Source organism: Pagrus pagrus, assembly GCF_965226575.1.
Source record: "Pagrus pagrus genome assembly, chromosome: 2".
In the NCBI taxonomy this organism is placed as follows: Eukaryota; Metazoa; Chordata; class Actinopteri; order Spariformes; family Sparidae; genus Pagrus; species Pagrus pagrus.
The window spans coordinates 31226743-31246070 of record NC_140186.1 but is presented as its reverse complement, the minus strand read 5'-3'; the positions used below and the strand labels follow the sequence as shown (position 1 = coordinate 31246070).

The window sequence follows — 19328 nt, the reverse complement described above, 5'->3', positions numbered from 1 at the left end:
CTGACGTTACAGATTGCCGCCGAGAGTAAGTCAACAATGAAACTCGTCATGACTTTCAACTGGCTTTGGTCGCAATCATGAATAAAATGATCGTTATGTCACGTGTACGTGTTTTGGTTGCTGTTAATTAGTTTTACAATATGTTTCATATATCCTAATTAAACACGTGTGTTTGTTTAGATCACTGAGAATTTGACTACAGGCATCCTGACCCTGAACGCAACGCACTGTAAAAGCCTACCAGTGTATTCCAACCTTTTGGGCTTGTGACCCCTAAAAACGAAAAAAAAAACGAAAAAACAAAAAACAAAAACGTATTATGGCCTTGATGTGGCAATCACTTATTAATAATTTAACCACAGGGTTGTTTGTCCTTTTTAGATTCATTTGAATTTTCACAGGCCAGATAACAAATAAAAATTCAGTCATTATTTACTCACCCCCATGCCAATGGAAAGTAAGGTAAAGTTTTGTAGTCCACAAATCATTTCTGGAGCATTATAGTTGAACAGCCTTATAGCATTCTCTTCGTTCAACTGAAGTAGATGGGGATTTGAAAAGACATCAGTCTATTTACACTCTTGACGCACATCCTAGCTTGTGCACCCACTTCAGACAGAGTGTGTGCTAAAGCTTTTAGCTAAGCAGCGACAGTGAAGAGTTCAGTTTAAGAGAGGTTTTTTTTTTTTTAAACAATACATTTCAAAACAAGTCCCCATCTACTTCAGTTGTTTAGGAGAATGCCACAACACTGTTTTGCTGCAAAGTTGTAGAAATGTTTTGTGGACTACTGATCTTCACCAACTTTCCATCTGCATTGAGGTGACGAGATTATGACTGAATATTCATTTTTGGGTAAACTTATCCTTTAAGAGAAAAGCTTTAAAAGTTAAACTACTACTACTACTACTACTACTGTATTTAGATATATTTTATATTCACACCTATATAAACTGTATTCACACTGCATATACTTATAGACGAATGAAACTTGATACAGTTGTACAGTTTGGGCCCCTGAACATTTTCAGATATAGTGCCATTGCAAAAACGCCACATGGCAGCCATTTTACTTTCGGCCATAAATTAATCATGTATTTTGCAACATATCTCCTGAACCAAACATGATATCACAGAAAAGGTGATATCTACCCCCATGTGGTGATGGTCAGGGATTATAATGATACTGTATACAACATCATGAACTTTTCAGGTGAACAGTTATTGTTGAATTCATTGACATATGAGAATGAAATGACAGTATCTGAGAAGCTACGTGAGACTTTGTAATATCGTGTCGTTGCATGCATGTTGTGAAGCTTAACCCTTTGTTTATTAACCCTGTGAATGTGAAGAACAGAACAATATTCAATATCTGCTGTATATTATATCATATATCTAACCTTAAATTATTTAGGGGAGTTCCACTGAGAGCAATGCTCTCTTTTTAGGAACGCCCTGATCACATTCATACAGTTACCCATTCACAAGTGATCGCTCCCCATTACAACCACAGTCTCATCTGTCGGCCACTGGAGTTGTCAGGGTTAATGGCCTTGCTCAGGGGCACCTCATGGTAGCAATGGGGGAAGGGGCAAGTGCTGCCGGTCCAGGGATTACGCTACCACTGCCCCCAATATGACCTTAGCTACTTGCGTGTGGCAGTTGTGTGTTTAAGATAAAAATAAGGTTAGGTAAAACTGGAGACCATCTGTCAACGGGATCACACCTACTGTGATGGGAATGGTGCAGTGGAACAGATGACATTAGAGAAGTGAGTTTGGTGAAAGAGTATATCATGTTTAATGTTGTACACTCGTTCTGGTGTGATCCCATCACAAAATGGTTTCTAGTTTTTTTCATTAAAGAGTTGCAGCAACAAATGTACTATTACTGAGAAACCCAATCTGTTAGCTATAGGCTTACATGTGACAAATATGAATGGAAAAATAAACAACCTTTAATTTGTTTTAAACAATTTGTGCTCAAACAATCCGCAGGAGCCAGAATCAGCAGAAAATAACAATTGTTGCTTTCAGCTAAGTGGCTAAGTTCATATTAAATATTAAATGTATAATCAGTGTATTGTCAGGGTAAATTCACAAACAGTTCTATACACCATGCAGATATGATATTATTAGAAAGTCTGCCCAAGGTTGTCAGATACTGTGATTACATGACAGCTCAGCTGGTTATGTTTTCACCTTGGCAGTGTGTGTGCGTGTGTGTGTATGCGTATGCGTCATCATGGCAAAATCTGGTCCTGGACACCTACTGTTGTGGGAACCAGTCACAGAAGCTGTTGTGAGTACTTTGCGTTATGTCTCTCTGTCTGTGAACACATTTTGTTAATCTGAAAGCACCTTAACTGTGCAAGGTGTAGTCATGAAACTTTACAGGTGTGTTGTTGAGATCAAAATGAAGGGTTTGAAGATGGGTGTGGTCTGACCCATGGTTACTGAGAACTCGTGAAATAATATAGTAATGACTACTGAGTACTCATGGGCCAACATGTGAATGGGCATCATGGCTGGTGTGTTCCCATTGCAAGATGGTCTCTAGTTTCCTTCTCACAGTGTAACAGACTCACCTTTGCCTCTTCAACAGAGCAATTTATGATGTAGTAAATGGTATCATTGTAATCCTTGACCATCAAAACATGTGGTTAATAAAAAACTTTTCTGTGTTATTCGATCTGTTTGATATGATTCAAAATACATAATTCACATATGGCAGAAAGTAAAATGGCTGCCATGGTTGCCACATGCCGTTTTTGTTCAGGGCCCCAAACTGTACAACTGTTTCATGCTTTTATAATAAAGTGAAATTTTTTTTTGCATATCCTCTGGACTACTACTACTCCTAATAATAATAATAATAATAATAATAATAATAATAATAATAATAATGTCTGCTGTTGTATTTGAGTAAAAATGAAATTGCACAGAGTAATTCATAATCAGCACACCTGACTTAAAAGTAAAATAAAGGTTCAACATGGAGACAGAATATAATTTTTTATTTAATAAAGGACAATAATAGATTAAATACAAGTTATTACACCACGATACTTAACTTATTAAATGTTTTAGAACTTATTTTATAACAGTCAACTAAAACATTTACTACAGCGACCAAATTTTAAAAGTTGTCCATCTTGTTCTACTGACCAACGTAAAAGACTATCTAACATAAACAAAAAATAATAATAAGAGACAATACACAATAATTGACTAATCTTTTAGCAATGTCTTCCATTTCTTAAATTCTATACATAAATACAGCAATCATGAGCCTCCATAAATTGAAAGCTTCCTAATATATATAGAAATCTCAGCCTAACGTCTGTGATGGTTTATACATCCTAATAGTGTTTTAAACTGTAAAGCCACTCACACTGCCTGCTACAGAACTATTGATCACAGAATATTGATTATGAAAGTTAACTATTCAAAATAAGTAACCTAATAGATTTCAGATGCGTCTGTTGTTCAACTGCATTTTATTGTATTCACTAGACTGCTGACACAGTCCTTTTCTGCATACTTTAGTATGAATTAACAATATAATTCAGACTATAATGGTTGTATGTTTCAAAAAGACTTTTGTTAAATGATTTGTTAGTGTCAGTGAATATGGAAAAGTACAGACACACCAACAGCTGTTAATAAAATGTGTTGAGCGATGAGCCCATCACACATTCTTTGTTGATGATTGGGACTACAGCTTGATCCGACATGCAAATCATAATCAAGCTGATGATATTTGGAAGAACTGTATAACCTCGCTAAACCCCACTTAATGAGGTATACAGTAGCTGGATGGTATTGGTAGGACAGGCTTCTGCTTCCACCACCGCCTGAACCTTTTGAGGCATGAATTTAAGTAAAGTCCTTCCCAGAGTTTCTCCAGATTTATAAAATTCACTTTTCTTTTGGCTTGGTTTAGTCTTCACCAGTTCCTCGGTGAATTAACTTGCTCACAAGCTACCAAATTCTCCTCTATGTTCACTAGCTGGTAGCTAATGTTGTCTTCCTGACGTTTGGTGCTTAGCACTCAACCTACCGTCCGTTTATCAGAATGTTTTAGCTGAAAACAGCTGTCTGCTAGTGTGTGAGATGAGATTGATGAGAGCGGTAAGACTTAACTACAACAGTTAGTGTGGGCCAGAAAACCAAAACAACGAGCTCAAATTCACTGAACAATAGCATAGGTCTACTCAGTAGAGCTGAAAATATTGATTAGTGCAGCTTTAAATCTTGGGACTACGGAGGCCACTGGGATAAACCACCTTTCTGGAAGTTTCATTCGGCACCAGTAGCCTGTAGTGTTGACATTGTGGATCTGTGGAGCCATTTTTATGGCCAAATACGTTCACAGTCATCAGCATTTTGCAACAGAAACCAGGATTCATTTGACCAGGCAGCATTCTCCCTCCAAGTCCAGCTTTGGTGATCACGAAGCTCGGTTTTATCTTTATGTTCTTAGCTACCGGGGTGGAGGGGGTCACTGTCCTTAACTGGCTCACTGGCATCTTTTCATTCCATTTGGCAACTTGAATCACATTCTCCTACTGAATGGTCCTTCTCAGTAATAAGTGTAGTACTATTTCTGGTATATAGTAGCCTTTGTAGTGCATGAAACTCAATTTATTATTTTATATGATATTATATGATATTATCTTATATTATATTATATTTTATTATATTATTTCATATTATATTATCGTGTCAGCATTGCAGCATGCTACAGCTGCAAGGCATTATTGTCTGTTTTATTTTCATTTTGTTTATGTACCATTTGAATTAGTTATACAACAACACACACAAAGCCGTCTTTGTGGCATGAACTGTCAACAATTCAAAATGGTTACTGACATTTTTAAAACAAGACAATGCCGCATTTTATTCCAGTGTCTTATCACAACTCGCGCAGTAGGCTCCACACATATGGTGACAGTCTGAAACAAAAACAAAATATCACCATCTCCTTTCTCCGCTCAAAAGCTTGCTGCCTTTGAAATGGGTAAATTGAACTGTGCTGGAGATAAACCTTTTTCTCCATCTCTCCCAGTAACACATTTCATTCATTTAATTGTAAACAAGTTAACAAGCCACCTTCAGTTGATCTCTTCCCAGTCTCCTGGTCTACTGGTAGTAGTGGCTCTATAGCAGCAATGGAAGTCCAGCAACAAGCCTCAACGTGGTTGCCTCCTTAGCCACCTTTCACTTTTGGTAAACAAAGGAAATTTCTATACACAGAATCAGCAAAAGTCCAGTTTTTTTTCTGTGTGCATTTAGATTATGACTGAGTTGGCCCTAAATTCAAAGGACCACAGATGAACAATTACTGTTCCGTCAGACGTCAGTAAAAGTTTGGTCCAGACCTTGTTTTTATTCTCTATTCTATCGTAAAACTATGACACCTCTATGACAGAGAGGGGAACAAATGGTAAACCTTTAACTGCCAAAAATTCTTCTGAAAGTGATGAACTTAGCCGGACTGCCCTGTCACGCTGGAGACTGAGGGGTCTGTCTCACATTTTAGCTTCAGCGGAGGCTCTGCGCCATCAGATGCAGACACATTTGAGGATGACTGAGGAGGTGACGAAGCATCGAAGCCCTTATCCATCCTTCCGTCTCCATTCACCCTCTCCTCCCCATGTCCTGGCGGGGACTCGTGTGTGCGCATGTGCTTGGCCAGGTGATCGTTGCGCATAAATACTCTGGGACACAATGCGCAGCTGAACTTCTTAGCGCCAGTGTGGGTCTGCAGGTGGCGCTGTAGTTCATCAGAGCGTGTGAATCTTTTGCCACAAAAGAGCCAGTTGCAGACAAATGGCCGGTCCCCACTGTGCCATCGTAGGTGAGCCTTCAGATGGGAGGTCTTGGCGTAGGCTTTGCCACAGCCAGGGATGTGGCAGTTGTGCATGTGTTTCCTCCTGCTGTCGTCAGTGCTCTGGCCCAGCTGTTCAGCATGGACACAGTTAGGGCAACGACACACAGCTTGGCCGGCGCCTCTGGAAGAAGAGCGGCGCTGGGGCTTGGGTCGGGCTGAGACAACGTTCTCCTGTGGTTCCTCCAAAGAGAACTGTTCTTGCTGCAGCATTTCAGGGGGCAGTGGCTCCATCTTGAAGCCATCCGTGGGGAAGAGGTGGGATGAGTGTGAGGCTGGAGCATGTTGAGCTGGAGGCAAGGTGCACAGCTGCGGGTCAGAGCCGTAGGGGCCTAAGGAGGGCTGTAACCCCATGGAGCTCCCCGCACTCACTGAAGGAAGCCCGACACCCTGCCCTGTCTGCAGGTCTATCCAGCTCCCTGGTTGGACGTCTCTGTGGAGGTCCCACCAGGAGGGGATGTTCATGTCTTCTGAGTTGCCACCAGGTGGTGCTGTCCGTAACCAAGGCTCGTAAGGGTGGGCCATGTGAGCAGCTGGTGCAGGTGTAAGACTGTTGATGAGGTCAGCCGCTGTGTTGTTCACTATCTTTTAGGTTAGGCCGAGATTATTACCACATGATGGGATGGTGATGCACTGAAGAAAAAACCTGCAGAAAGAAAGAGCAGACAAACAAATCAACTCTGGTATCAACTCTCACTCAGTTGCATTTTCTCAATGACTTCACTAAACCACATGCTATGACTTTGAAGTCCTGAGGTCATTCTTTTTTTCCTGCCTTTGAAATTACTCAGCTTCTGCTGATCTAAGATCTCTGAACATCTGAAGTACAGACACTCGGGCCTAAATCCTCCTGTCTACAACATTTAAATAACCAACCCCGAGCACACCCCCTTCATTGCCATGGATACTGCAGTTCTCACGCTGCGTGGCCGTGGAGACAGAAGAGAGGGGGAGACAGACGTGTCCAGGCAGAAGCCTGCCACATACATCCGCTGCCAGGTACTTCCCATGGAGGACAGTCAAAGACAAGCGCAAAGAAAACAACATCATCGACCCAGTGCAGAAGCAGCGGAGGGGGGAGGGACGAGAGTGAAGGGGAGTGTTGACAGGAGAGCAGTTTGGTAAAGGAAGAAGTTCCAGGGAGGTATGGCTTCAGGCCAAAGTCTATTTGTACATCTCTGAGGTTTGTGGAGATGAAACCTGGCAGACAGGAGAACCAGTTTTTTTTTTTTTTTATAAATCACACATGATTTACAACAACTGCCTTCCAGGCAAAGAGCCCCGTAAAACACACTGGCGGCAGAAAGCGTCAACAGTTGCAGACTGACGGCATTCAGGAGCCTGAGAATGGGAGCCCAACAATAACATGAGAACAATTGCTTTATGTGTATAATTATGGGCACACGCTCTGAAAAAGCATCCTTTCATCAACATGTTCCTGGTATGTACACTCAACAGTGTCAGTCAGAGGCTCTAATTTCCAAAGGTGACATGAAGCTTGTTAATGTCGGACAAGACAAGAAACAAGCAGCCTGCAAGACTTGTGCTTGGCTCCAAACATGTCCTAGCCCCAAACAATCTTGTTGACTTCCACCACACCCCCATCCTGCAACATCTACAATTATCTTTACAGCAGGAAACAGTAAAGTAGTCTGTAGCTTTAGAGCTTGGTATCTTGTCTTGAGATCACTTGTGATATCTGACATAGAAAGATGGACAAGGTCACCAAGAAACAAAAGGTCAGGCTCCAGTGGAAGATATACGTGTCTGATATGCTGATCCATTAGAGGCAGGCGGGAGCATGCAGCACACAGGTGGGGTCACTCTGAATGACAGTGGATGATGCCCTCAGAAGATCTCAATTTGTTAAGTCAATACGGCCAAACCAAGAGGATAACACTTCCATTTCAAAGGTTCAGTCAAAGCCACTCAGAGATGCTTTCTAGTCCCAATGAAATCATAAAGCAATTAGTTTGGAATTTCCTAATGAAAGGTCTGGTGTTAAAGGTCAAGCTGATTTATGTCATGTCGGCCTGGAGCCAGAGCTGCTCTGTAATTTTTTGGGAATGCGACTCAGACGCACGGCAAAATGGTCCCCCAAACTCTGCTCTTACTGACATGACCGTAAACAAATGAAGACAGCAGCATCCTCCTCTGTTCGTCAAAGCGCTGTGAGCGCTAAGAGCTCCCAGGAGAAACAGCTGGCATAGGGGGCCCCCTCAGGGGGACAGCAGCCTGGGAGAAGGAGGATGGTACAGAGCAATGACAGAGCTCTGATCATAAAACCTGCCCGACCAAGACCCAGCACAGCCCCTGGTTTACAAGTCTGCCATCGGGAAGAGGCAGAGAGAGGGAGCGAACTTTTCCCTTTATGATTTTGAAGTTTGAACAAACATTTTTAAACATTTTTTATTCTTCTGACTTGAGATCACTTGATTAATGATTAGCCTTTTACACGTTATTCAGACTGCTAACCTGCTAATCTGAGAGCAAACACTGTTGCACTGATACAGTTTGCAGTCAATTTTCTAGGATGATTTACAGGCTCAGTTTAATCGTCATCCTATCCACCACAAGTCTCTCATCCCAGACCTAGAATAACACATTAACACTGACTGTCCATACACACTCCAAACAAACCAGTTTGGGTCAACTGGCATCTACAAGTTGTTGGTTTTAACTTGCTCGGAGGATGAGATGGGTGGAGAAGAACACATCAATTCAGTAAGGGTCAGGTCAGCTGTCAAAGGAGCATAACACGATAAGCTTCAAGCACTGATCTGTTGAAACCATATTTTTTCTGACCTTTGCTCAGGTGCCCATGTGTAAGGAAGTACTTAACATCAGCATAGAAGTTAAAACATGTAGAAACTAACACAAAGAACTGGTTTAATGACCAAAGTCTGACTACAAACCTGTAAAAAAAAGTAAGAATGAATGAAACTGACTATGAAATAGTCTAACCGACAAACAATCATCAATGTAAAATGTAATTTGCAGATCTAAGTGAAGGATTAAGATAGTGACATACAGAGCTCAGGATGAAAGGCTAATCTCAGGTAATCGGTTTCTCTGCGCTTCAACTGTATGATTAAGTGCAGAGATAGTTTAGATAGGATGACAGGGTTACATCCTCAGTTATTTAGGAGCGTCTGTGTGACACTCATTCATTCACAATTGTGTAAAATGAAGCATATTTATCTACAATATCAACAGAAGTTCTTGTGACAGTAGCTTTTAACATCTTTTTTTTTTTAAAAAACAGTTTTGTATCCTTCCATCTCTTCTGAATGACACTGTGCATCCAGAAAACGGTTTCTTATTTAATTTTCTTAATCAGCATTATTATTTGACAGCTGGACATTATGACAGGAAAGAGGGGAGAGAAATAGGAATCAAACCCCAGCTGCTGCAAAGGACTTGCATATGTACATGGGGCACACGCTCTACCCAGAAAGCTATCAGGGCCCCCCCCCATTTACCAAGTTTTAAGGGCCGCCATTATCAGCCAAGTGCGAGCATGTTCTCTATCAAGTTTGACACTCCTGATGTTCTAATAAAAATGCATGCAAGTCTTAAAAACAGCCTGCAGTTTTGTTGAAAATCGTTGTCCTGCAAGAGGAATTTCTTTGAACACAATGTTGTCTCAGTTTTTATGTTTTAATGGGCACAAAGACTCAATATAAAGCACACAGATAGGATTTCATTTCAAATGTGACACTTGTTCTCCTGGTTTGCATCAAAATTAAAATTTGAGTTACTTAAAATTAAAATTGTCAAGATACGTAAATACAGCAGTGGAAACTTCTACTAAGTTACTCAAGTACTGTACTATGTATATATATATATGTGTATATATGTGTGTGTGTGTGTGTGTAGATATATATATATATATATATATATATATGTGTGTGTGTGTGTGTGTGTGTGTATGAAGCTCGTACTACCTACTTGGTAATTTTGAGGTTTCCTGAGTTTTTTTTACGTATACTCAACTTTTAAAATTTACAGTGTGGGAGAATATTTGTTCTATGAAATTAATGATATGTTCATATCTATCCAACTTTATTTCCACTGCGCTTTTCTGTCAAAACTACAAGCCACCCCTTTTGTTTTATGTTACAATTACAGATTTTCATTTAAAGTATTATATAAAATAATTTTCAGCATTATGCATTATGAAGTATATAATGAAGTTTAAATTAACTTGACTTTGACCAGTTACAACATTGAAGTACCACTTACATAGTGTTAAAAAATCAATAATAATGAACAAATAGTATGATGATATTACACTGACTATTGGTACTTTTATTTTTTAATATTTTAAATACATTTTGTTGCTACTAATTTGAATACATGACTTGTATTTTACTTTTACATTTAACCACAAAATAAAATAAATAACATGTATTTGTCTTCCACCACCGCATACAGTATACTGCATATCTTATTAAGACTTACATTTGAACTAAACTACTGACTGATCACCACAGTTAAGCGCTGGCGTTTTTATTAAAACTCTTCACAAACTCTAAACAGAATTTATTTAAACTCCAGTCAGACATCCAGACTGATGTGCAGCCACGTTATTTTATTGTATATTACTGAATCCACTTTAACACCTGTTTTCCACAAACGATTCATCTCTGAGTCTTGATTCAGTTTAGATTTCTTGTATTTAGATAAGACCACATAAAGTATTTGTCTTTTATTAAACACTGACATTGTTCGTTATTGTCCAGTTTTACAATTCACAGGGTCCAATGGTACGTTCCCTAAAGGCAACATGAAAAAAATTATAGAAGTCTACTTGAACTAACTTATATATATATATGAATTTGGACGCTAAAATGAGTGGAACAAAAACAGCATTAACGTACAGATTTGATCCCTCTTTCATAAAATATCACACAGGTGTGACTTCCCATGGTTTCTTAACTGCTTGCTTGTGAAACATTATTAAAAGTATGACTTTAAAATAGAACATTTACCTAAATATGAAGCTGACCCTGCACACCGACCGGTCAGCCTGTTGAATTTTGGTTGCTGAAAACTGTATGTCAATTATAAACCACACTTTGATGTTATCATACCTGGACTCCATACTGTACTATTATATTCTCTACATGTTCATATTTAATCCACGCTGCTGATTTGTAAACTTTCTGAACCATATGTATGCTTCAACTACATTCTCCAAAAATACAGGACAATAATTCAAACGTGTAAAGTAGCTTTACAGTAGTTGAAGGTCTCATTGCAGCTCTCTGCTCTCTGTTGTGGGTGATTTATGTATTTTTATTTATGAATCTGAGTCCAATGAGTTTTGGGGCGTCTTTTGTACAAAATGTTCTATTCACTGAGACTATATACCTTTTTTCTCCAGTCTGCTTTGAAGAAGAATTAATTTTGACTTTATCATGTATGACCTTACAGTTCCCTGAATCTAACCTGACGCCTGTCTAACGTGCCCCCAGTTTAATAAATGCTTAGTAATATGAATGAAGATCAAGTCATGTACTATAATACGGATAATATAGACAGATACGGTAACGCTTACAGTAGACGGCAGTGACAGCAAATGAGTTACCTGTTAAGCTGCTGCTGCTGTTATTTTCTTTTTGGATTAAATACACCTGGTTGGAGGAACTTAGTCTCAGCTCAGCTCTGCTCAGTATTCCCTTCGTCGAAAAAAGTGCGCAGAAAAATAATATCCTTATCATATTTCATCTGATTTGCTCCATCGCAGACGGTCCAGGTGAGGCAATATCGAATTTGGCGAACAGGTAAGCAGCATTCTCAGGAGTGACTAACTTTATGATAGGTTGTGCGTCTTGAGTCGCTCCAGGCTCCGCCCTCTGCCGCCCAGCAGTCCCCCGCTTTGAAGATGCGCCCTCGGCTGGAGCTGAGGAGACGGCTCGCTGTGGGTCAATGGGCCCGTCTGTCACAGGGGCCACAAACTGCCTGTGTTATTTTAGAAAGTGTGGTTTGAGCTTCCCTATCAAAAGAGGTTCCACTTTTGAGCTGCCTGTATTGTTTTGAATGAGAGTGTGCATTCAGAGACAACAGGTCATTGTAGGCTACTGCAATGCGTTTTAACTGGTTATGAACAGTGTTGGGCAAGTTACTTTCAAAGTGCGATATGTTTCATATTATGAGTTACCTTCATTTTAAAGTAATATATTACGTTACAATATTACTGTCTGCGTAGAGTAATAAATTACTTATTACACTACATTTTAGTTACTTTAAAATAAAAGCCCAAATAATCTCTATAGAACAATTATCTAGTTGAGATCTTTTAAAATAAACTAATGTCCTTGGACACAGTGATGAGCAGGCAGACAAAGGAGCACAGTCTGATATATTATGAGATAGGAATAAATATTTTTAATTGATGGCTCAGTCATATGAAACACAATAGACTTATACCTTCTATTATGTAGTCAATAATGAATAAACGTTTCACTGTGGTCGGTAACGCGGGTTGTTACGCGTTACGTGACATAACTGTAGTAATTTATTGCTGAAATATTATTATTAACGCGTTATATTACTCCGTTACCGCTAAAAGTAATATATTACTGTAACGCGTTGCTTTTGTAACGTGTTACCCCCAACACTGGTTACGAAACTGTCTCATTTTAATACCGATGCATCTACAAGACCTACATATGCAAATGAGACCATCATTGAGGAGATCTGTAATTACTGTATTTATTCTTATTGCCTTCTCATGGGGTCAGAAGTATTTTCTATGGCGGAGTGCTGAGGATGAATTGAGGAGTCTCACAGCCTGAGGGAACAAGTTGCTCTGTAGTCTGGTGGTACGACACTAAAGTAAAGTTTACTTCATTTCAACATTGTCGTATTACAGTTGTTAATCTTACATAGCCACAAATAGATACATTGCCTCATTGTCATGCATCCTGCAAACAGATTTGTTAAAAAAAAACACAAAATACATGGCATTTTTTTTCTGTTGCTTTAAAATAGATTAACATGCTAGCCAGATCAAGATCTTTAGACACGCGCTGTGAAGCTCATACTGCTTTTGTCCACAGGGGACGCCAGAAGCAACAACAACAACAAAAAAAAGAAAATTCCCTGTAGCAGCTTTAAGTACACTTCTGGTTCCCTTTTCTTGAACAGGTTTTCAGGTAGATGTCTGAAATAAGGTCTGTGGTTAACACAGGCTTAAGAAATTTTCACATTTGTTCTTGACATAAAATCTGTCAGTGAATACCCCGCACCTGAATTTCAAAGCGTTTACATGTCTTAAAAAGGCAGTTGCTAACAAGTGGCCAAATGAGACCACAGACGTTGACAGGGACATTAAACATCATCACACTGAACATGGAGACTCATCTACTCACTCGTTCTTCTATACAAGTATCACAAACTTGTGTTTGCCACAGACCTTATTTTCTGCAATAATCTAAAATCCAATTGAAAAATCCCATAGGGTTTCTGTCTGGCAATGCTAATTTCTGGGTGAGCATACAAACGTACGTCTTCCCTGCAGCGCTCTATACTTCATTAGATTTTATGAAAATATTGTACTTTTAACTTCACTGCATGTGTTTGACAGTGACTGTAGCCAGTAGTAACTATGCTGATAATGATTTGTACAGACCAAACATATGATCAACTTATAATATTTACAGTATTAATAGATTGTTATAGGTTAACCTAATCAAACTGCAACATAAATCTACCACTTAGCCTAAATAATAAGTAATAATGAGAGATTTTATTTTTGAAGTACATATAGTCGATAATACTTTTACTGAAGTAAACTTTTCAATACAGGACTTTGTAATGAATTATTTATATAGTGTGTTACTGTTACTTAAGTGAATGATCTGAGCATCGTGAACAGTGGGTCTTTAAACAGAAGCAAGTCTGAGATCATGATATGTAAAAGGCTGAAGTAGACCTGCTCCGTGTCAGCTCCCAGCTTCACCTCTCAAACGCACTTTTTTATTTTATCATAATGTATGGCTAGATAAATATAAAGATTTAGCTGACTAAAAAGAAAATAGTTATTACATTTTTTTAGCATTAAAGTTATTGAGTTTTGAGACAGTAGTTTGGTCAAGTCTGTAGCTCGTACTACTTTACATGGTAATTCTGAGGTAATTGGTTTCCTGAGTTTTTTAACGTAAAGTCAACTTTTAAAATTTACAGTGTGGGATAACATTTGTTTTATGACGTTAATTATATGTTCATAACTATTTAACTTAATTTCCACTGCGCTTTTCTGTCAAAACTACAAACTAAGATAAGAATATAAGATCAAACTTGGTACGTCATCCTGATGCTTATGTCACACCTTTTGGTTATGGTGAGATACCAAAATCAAGATCAACTTTTTTACACTGTACAGCACTGTTGCACTAGTGCAGTGACTGCAGCCTGTGAATCAGATAGTTGAGACCTGGAAATCCTTTGATTGCGGACACTCCTGAGAGGTGGTTTGGCCCGGGCACTGTACACAAAACTGGAGATCTTACCTTGCAAAAAACAGACCCCACTTCTGCAAATCATCTGAACCAGTCAGTGAAAACAGTTTCTCACATTAGCATGAAATGTGTTTATTATGACTATTGAACTACAACAAAAGGCTTACAGTACCTGCCAAATGTTAAGTTTTTCCCAGCTCCTGAGGGTTGTAATATGTTGGTGTTTAATGGGCTGCAGTGGCTTTGAATGTGCATCACACATTTAATAGTTTTTTAACATCATCTTTCTTTGAGGCCTTTTTCTTTTATTTAGTCTCCTCACTGAGTTAATTCCTTTCCTGTCACAGCATGTTGGTGGAGCGGCTTCAAATCAACTGAAAAACACAGACCACAGACAGGCCGGCGGGAAGTGACTTCCTACCCCCTCTGCTCGTCTTTCTCTGAACCAGCACTTTACAAATGCTGAGTTTGATCTTATTACATGACAGTCACATAATGGAAGCACGGGGCGATCTGCAAATATTGACAAAGTCTTGATTGAGCACGCACCTTGATGGGACCTTCAAGCCATAAAGAGACTCCATATCATCAGGAGATGTCGATTCCACGAACACTATTCTTGACCAGCAACGGTACTAAACCTCGGCTATATTTTATCACATCAAAGAGCGTTTCTGAAATAACTGCAAGGATATAAACACATGTAGACATACTTAGATTTTAATGCACATATGGTGCAGGCAAAGTAAAACTTAGTAAAAAAAATGGTGGTAGTATAATGTCTCAGTATCTCATAGCTTTCAGTGTAATGTACTTGTACACATAGAGGAAGATCAGGCCACTGAACTGAAGACCACACACCACGTCTAAATGTTGTTTACCAAAGTCTTTAAATAGTCAAGCATATTTCCTCATGAATACAATGCAGCACAATCAGAAAGAGACTGCTTAATAACATTTAATTACAGTGCAATTTCAAGTGGGGGCTTACAAATTCTCCTAATGATTTAAATGTGTTTGGATAGCTTGTTTGACAGTTTTTATGTCTGTCACTGCTTACACATTTTTTTTTTGTGTATAAAATTTATGCTGTGTGGACATGAAAATGTTCGCGGGTCTCTTAATGCTCTTGCAAAGAGGCTTTTCCTGAACTACTGACATTTACTCTTGACTTCAGTCCAGCAAAATCTAAAGGAATATCTATTTATATTTCTGCAGCACCTTTGACCTTTAAGTGTTAATGCCGTTGAGACCAAACCCATCCACCCATACAGGATACTTCTCACTGATCGCACTATTAAACACACACAATGAGTGCCAACAGTGCTCTTCTTTGGAACTCAGTATTAAGTCATAAGTGTGCTGTAAAGTTTGGAGAAATTAAGGTGTGTGCTTACAGATGTCAATCAAATGCAGTTTTAGAACAAACAGCCAGAAATCAAATTTGAAAACTACATAAATGCTCGTGGAAATATTTTGTCAAGGATACATTACTACTTTAATTTTGAGTTGTTGTGAGCGGCAGTGGGACAATAGTGTCTATTACACCAGACTGAGGAAATGCCAACGCAGTCTGCCTTTCTTACATTTTGCAACTTTTCCAGTGTGTATTAATGTGTGCGTGTGTGTGTGTGTGTGTGTGTGTGCAACTGAGACGGACCATAATAGGATCAGAGTGGTTGACCAAAGAACAGAGGCAGCAACAGACTCGATCAGCAACCAATGTTAGCACAAAGCACACATCTACGGCAGTGAGGGGTGGCTTCTCGGGCGGGGGTACTTTCGCAATGGCTATTTTACTTCTGTTTATATGATTGTTTCATTTAACAGAGTTGTTTATATATGACTTTACAATTCAAAAAAATCTAAGAGAGCTTGTTGTACTTAGTGAACTAGCCGCTAACACATCTCCCTGTTGGCAGTGAGCGCTACAGTGCAGTACCTGTTCATGTGTTCTGGAGGAGAAGGATTTTTTTGCAGTTGGATAATTTCAAAATTTTGCTTGCTCCTGCTTGTTTTTTACAATCTTATCACCCGTAGCTTTAAGTTATTTGACTTTTTTCCTATCGAACCACAGTTTCTTAATTCAAGAATGACCTTTTAAACCCAACATTTTAGGAGTTAGGCTTAGCAGCTTTTCTTCTGAGGGTAAGATGAGAAGATTGATACCATTCTTACGTTTGTTCGCCAGATATGAAGCTACAGCCAGTTTAGAATGAAGAACAGCGGGGAACAGCCTGGCTGGTTCTGACCAAAAGTAACATAATGTGTCTTCACATTAGCATGTTATGTCCTGGAGTGTAAAACTATTTTTTAAAGGGGTTAGTAAGAAGCGTGACTAGCCAAGTAAATAGTTCAGCACATAACACCCACTTCATTTTTTGTACAGATCAAACAAACAAGCAGTTATGAGTTCATTATTGAGCTTTAGAAGTGTAACTCTGGTAATAGTCTTTAGTCAAGGTAGTAAATCAGCTTATCTCCAAATGTAAAACTATTTGTTTAATTGGTTTAAATGACATTCCTGTAAGGAATTCTTCATCACTGCTTACTGCTGGAACGTTTTGGCTGTCCTATGTCCTACACACCCTGAACAGACTGTAGCATTGCTTGTTAGAATCTATTGTATTTTTGATTACAGTAATTAGTCAGGAGCAAGCTTTTGTTCCCCTGAAGGTCAAAATAATTTGCGCAAGACATTAATCTGTTTTCTTGTGTGGTTGTTTTTTCTGTGTGCATGACTTGGACTAACTAACCCTAAAAGGAAATGTGTTTAGTATACAAGATTCCCACCATATAAAGTTGGTTCTGATTCTGATTCACTGTCCTCTGTCTGGTTTGACTTGCCTCTAGTCCCACGGGAACCACACCGGTGTCCCAGACAAATCCTCCTGCCAACACGCCAGCCTCCAGAGAGCTAGGCCGGCTAAAGCCTTACTTCCCCTCCAGAGGCAGAAAAATCCAAACAAAGTAAACAGTAAGCACCTAGTAGTCAACTTCCTTATCCTTGTTAATTATTCAAAATCCCGGAGGAGAGACCGGCCCACAGTTGTCTTCTGAGTCACTTTTTTTTCTCATACAGGCACTCACTCACCACAACGGCCCCCCTCTCCCCCTGCCTCCCCTTTCAACTTCAAACCCAGTCATTTCAGCAAGCTGCGCTTTGATTGTACCAAACACCTGTATTTTTCGAGGAGAGACTTCCTTGTGAGCCCCCGCCTCCCATCTTTGATTGTTAAACAGCAGTGGCGCCGTCATTACTGTCTGTGCGACTGATGCCGCCCAGCTTCCCCTCCCATCTTCCACCTCTGCCTTTTAACCGGAACTTTAATTGCTCAGAGAAAATTTGGATTGCTTTATTTTATCTAATTTTCAAAAACCCCTCAGTTTTTTGTGGGTGAAGGTTTGTAAAACTTGAGATGTGCCTCGCTGGAATTATCAGATGAGCTGGAGATGATCGCACATTTCCTAACATCTTTAAAAAATGTGCTCAGATTTGTTAAAAGATGCGGGAACTTGTTAAATGTAGAGCATAAAGTTGGCAGTAGCCAGATGGACACAGACACCGAACATTTTTTCTCTAGCTCACTAGTAATCCTCCAGGAAGACAGACAGACACTTAGACACACATACACACACCTTTGCAGCAGTAATACCATGCTTTATTAGACGGCCTCTCCTGCCATCCTGTCTCCCCCCTCAGATTAATATCCTCTGGGCTTCTCACCAGCTGTTTCCGTCTCTTAACACCCCTCATCTTCCTCTGGCCGGCCCTCCGCTTCACATGGCAGGGCTTACAAACTGGGCCGCGACGCCTGTGTGGCTCTAGGAGAGGTCTTGGGCTTAGCACTGTGTGCGTACGTGTTGATGTGTGAGTTCACCAGGCGAGCTGAATGGTGGATCTCTTGTCCATGCAACTGTATCCCAGTGAGCTGAGACACAGTGTTGATAAGTTGATGAAATCTTTGAACTTGTGTGGTTTACACCATCTTATTTGCTCCCACTTGAGGGTGGACAGCCGCAGACAGACATAATTTCATACACCAAGTTTTTTCCTAATGGTCGGCCATTTCGCCACACTGGAACTGATGTTAAATATCAAAGAAATGTTTTAACAGGAAAAGCAAATCCATAGCCAATCTTTACTTGATTTAATCTGCGTCATAAATCAAAATCACTTAATCATTCAACACTACTGTTTGTTGCCAATATGATTTGATTTATTGGTGTATTTACAAGGTTTGTTTTTCATTTGTGGATGTAGTTTCACTCTGTCTCTGCTTGTTTCTGTGCCAGAGTGTGTGTGTGGTTGTGTGTGTGTGTGTGTGTACTGTACATGTGTGCTAGCTCTTACTTGGGTGTGTCTGCCTTTGGCTCAGGTGGGTGTTTACCTCTCATGGTGTTTTTACTGTTTGTGTGTAAGGGCAGACAGGATGTGCGGTGCTTGTCAGCACACTACAGGAGATGAAAGGCCGGGGAGGGTGTGGAAGTAGACGAGTGCTGTTCAGGTAACAGGTTGTCCTCTCAGAAATCTCTCAAGAATTCAGCCCCATTGCCTTCAGCATTCCTATTGAGCCACAAGTGAACACCACTCACCACCAAGCTGCTTCAGAAATAACTCAACACCTCCGACAAATCTGGGCATAACTGAACACCAGTGGGGTCCAGGTGGCGAATCTCAAAATACAACCATTTAGTTGAACATTTGGAACAGCTCGGTTGGCGCTCCTTATTTCCTCTGAGCTCAGATGTGCGTGTCAACTCTTATTTCACAACTGCCATAAAACTGATGCATCACCAAAACTTGACAGACGCCACATGAGTCAGTTTTAAGAAGGGGGCCCACTGACATGCATATTGATTAGCAGTACCTGTTGGTATGACAGCAGCCTGGTTATTACATTGGGAATGACATTTCTAAGACATGTCAGTCACTACAATGCAGTTGGGCAGGTTCATACCATT

General features: G+C 39.8%; 1 protein-coding gene across 1 annotated transcript; it reads right to left on the bottom strand.

The window, feature by feature from the left end:
* Positions 1-4617: 4617 nt before the first annotated feature.
* On the bottom strand, positions 4618-11672 carry sp6 (Sp6 transcription factor). Its single transcript, XM_084373115.1, has 2 exons — positions 11489-11672; positions 4618-6541 (listed from the first exon to the last, which is right to left on the bottom strand). Exon 2 carries the CDS (start codon positions 6418-6420, stop codon positions 5494-5496), a length of 927 nt encoding a protein of 308 aa, XP_084229241.1. The 5' UTR covers positions 6421-6541; positions 11489-11672; the 3' UTR covers positions 4618-5493.
* Between the last annotated feature and the right edge of the window lie 7656 nt (positions 11673-19328).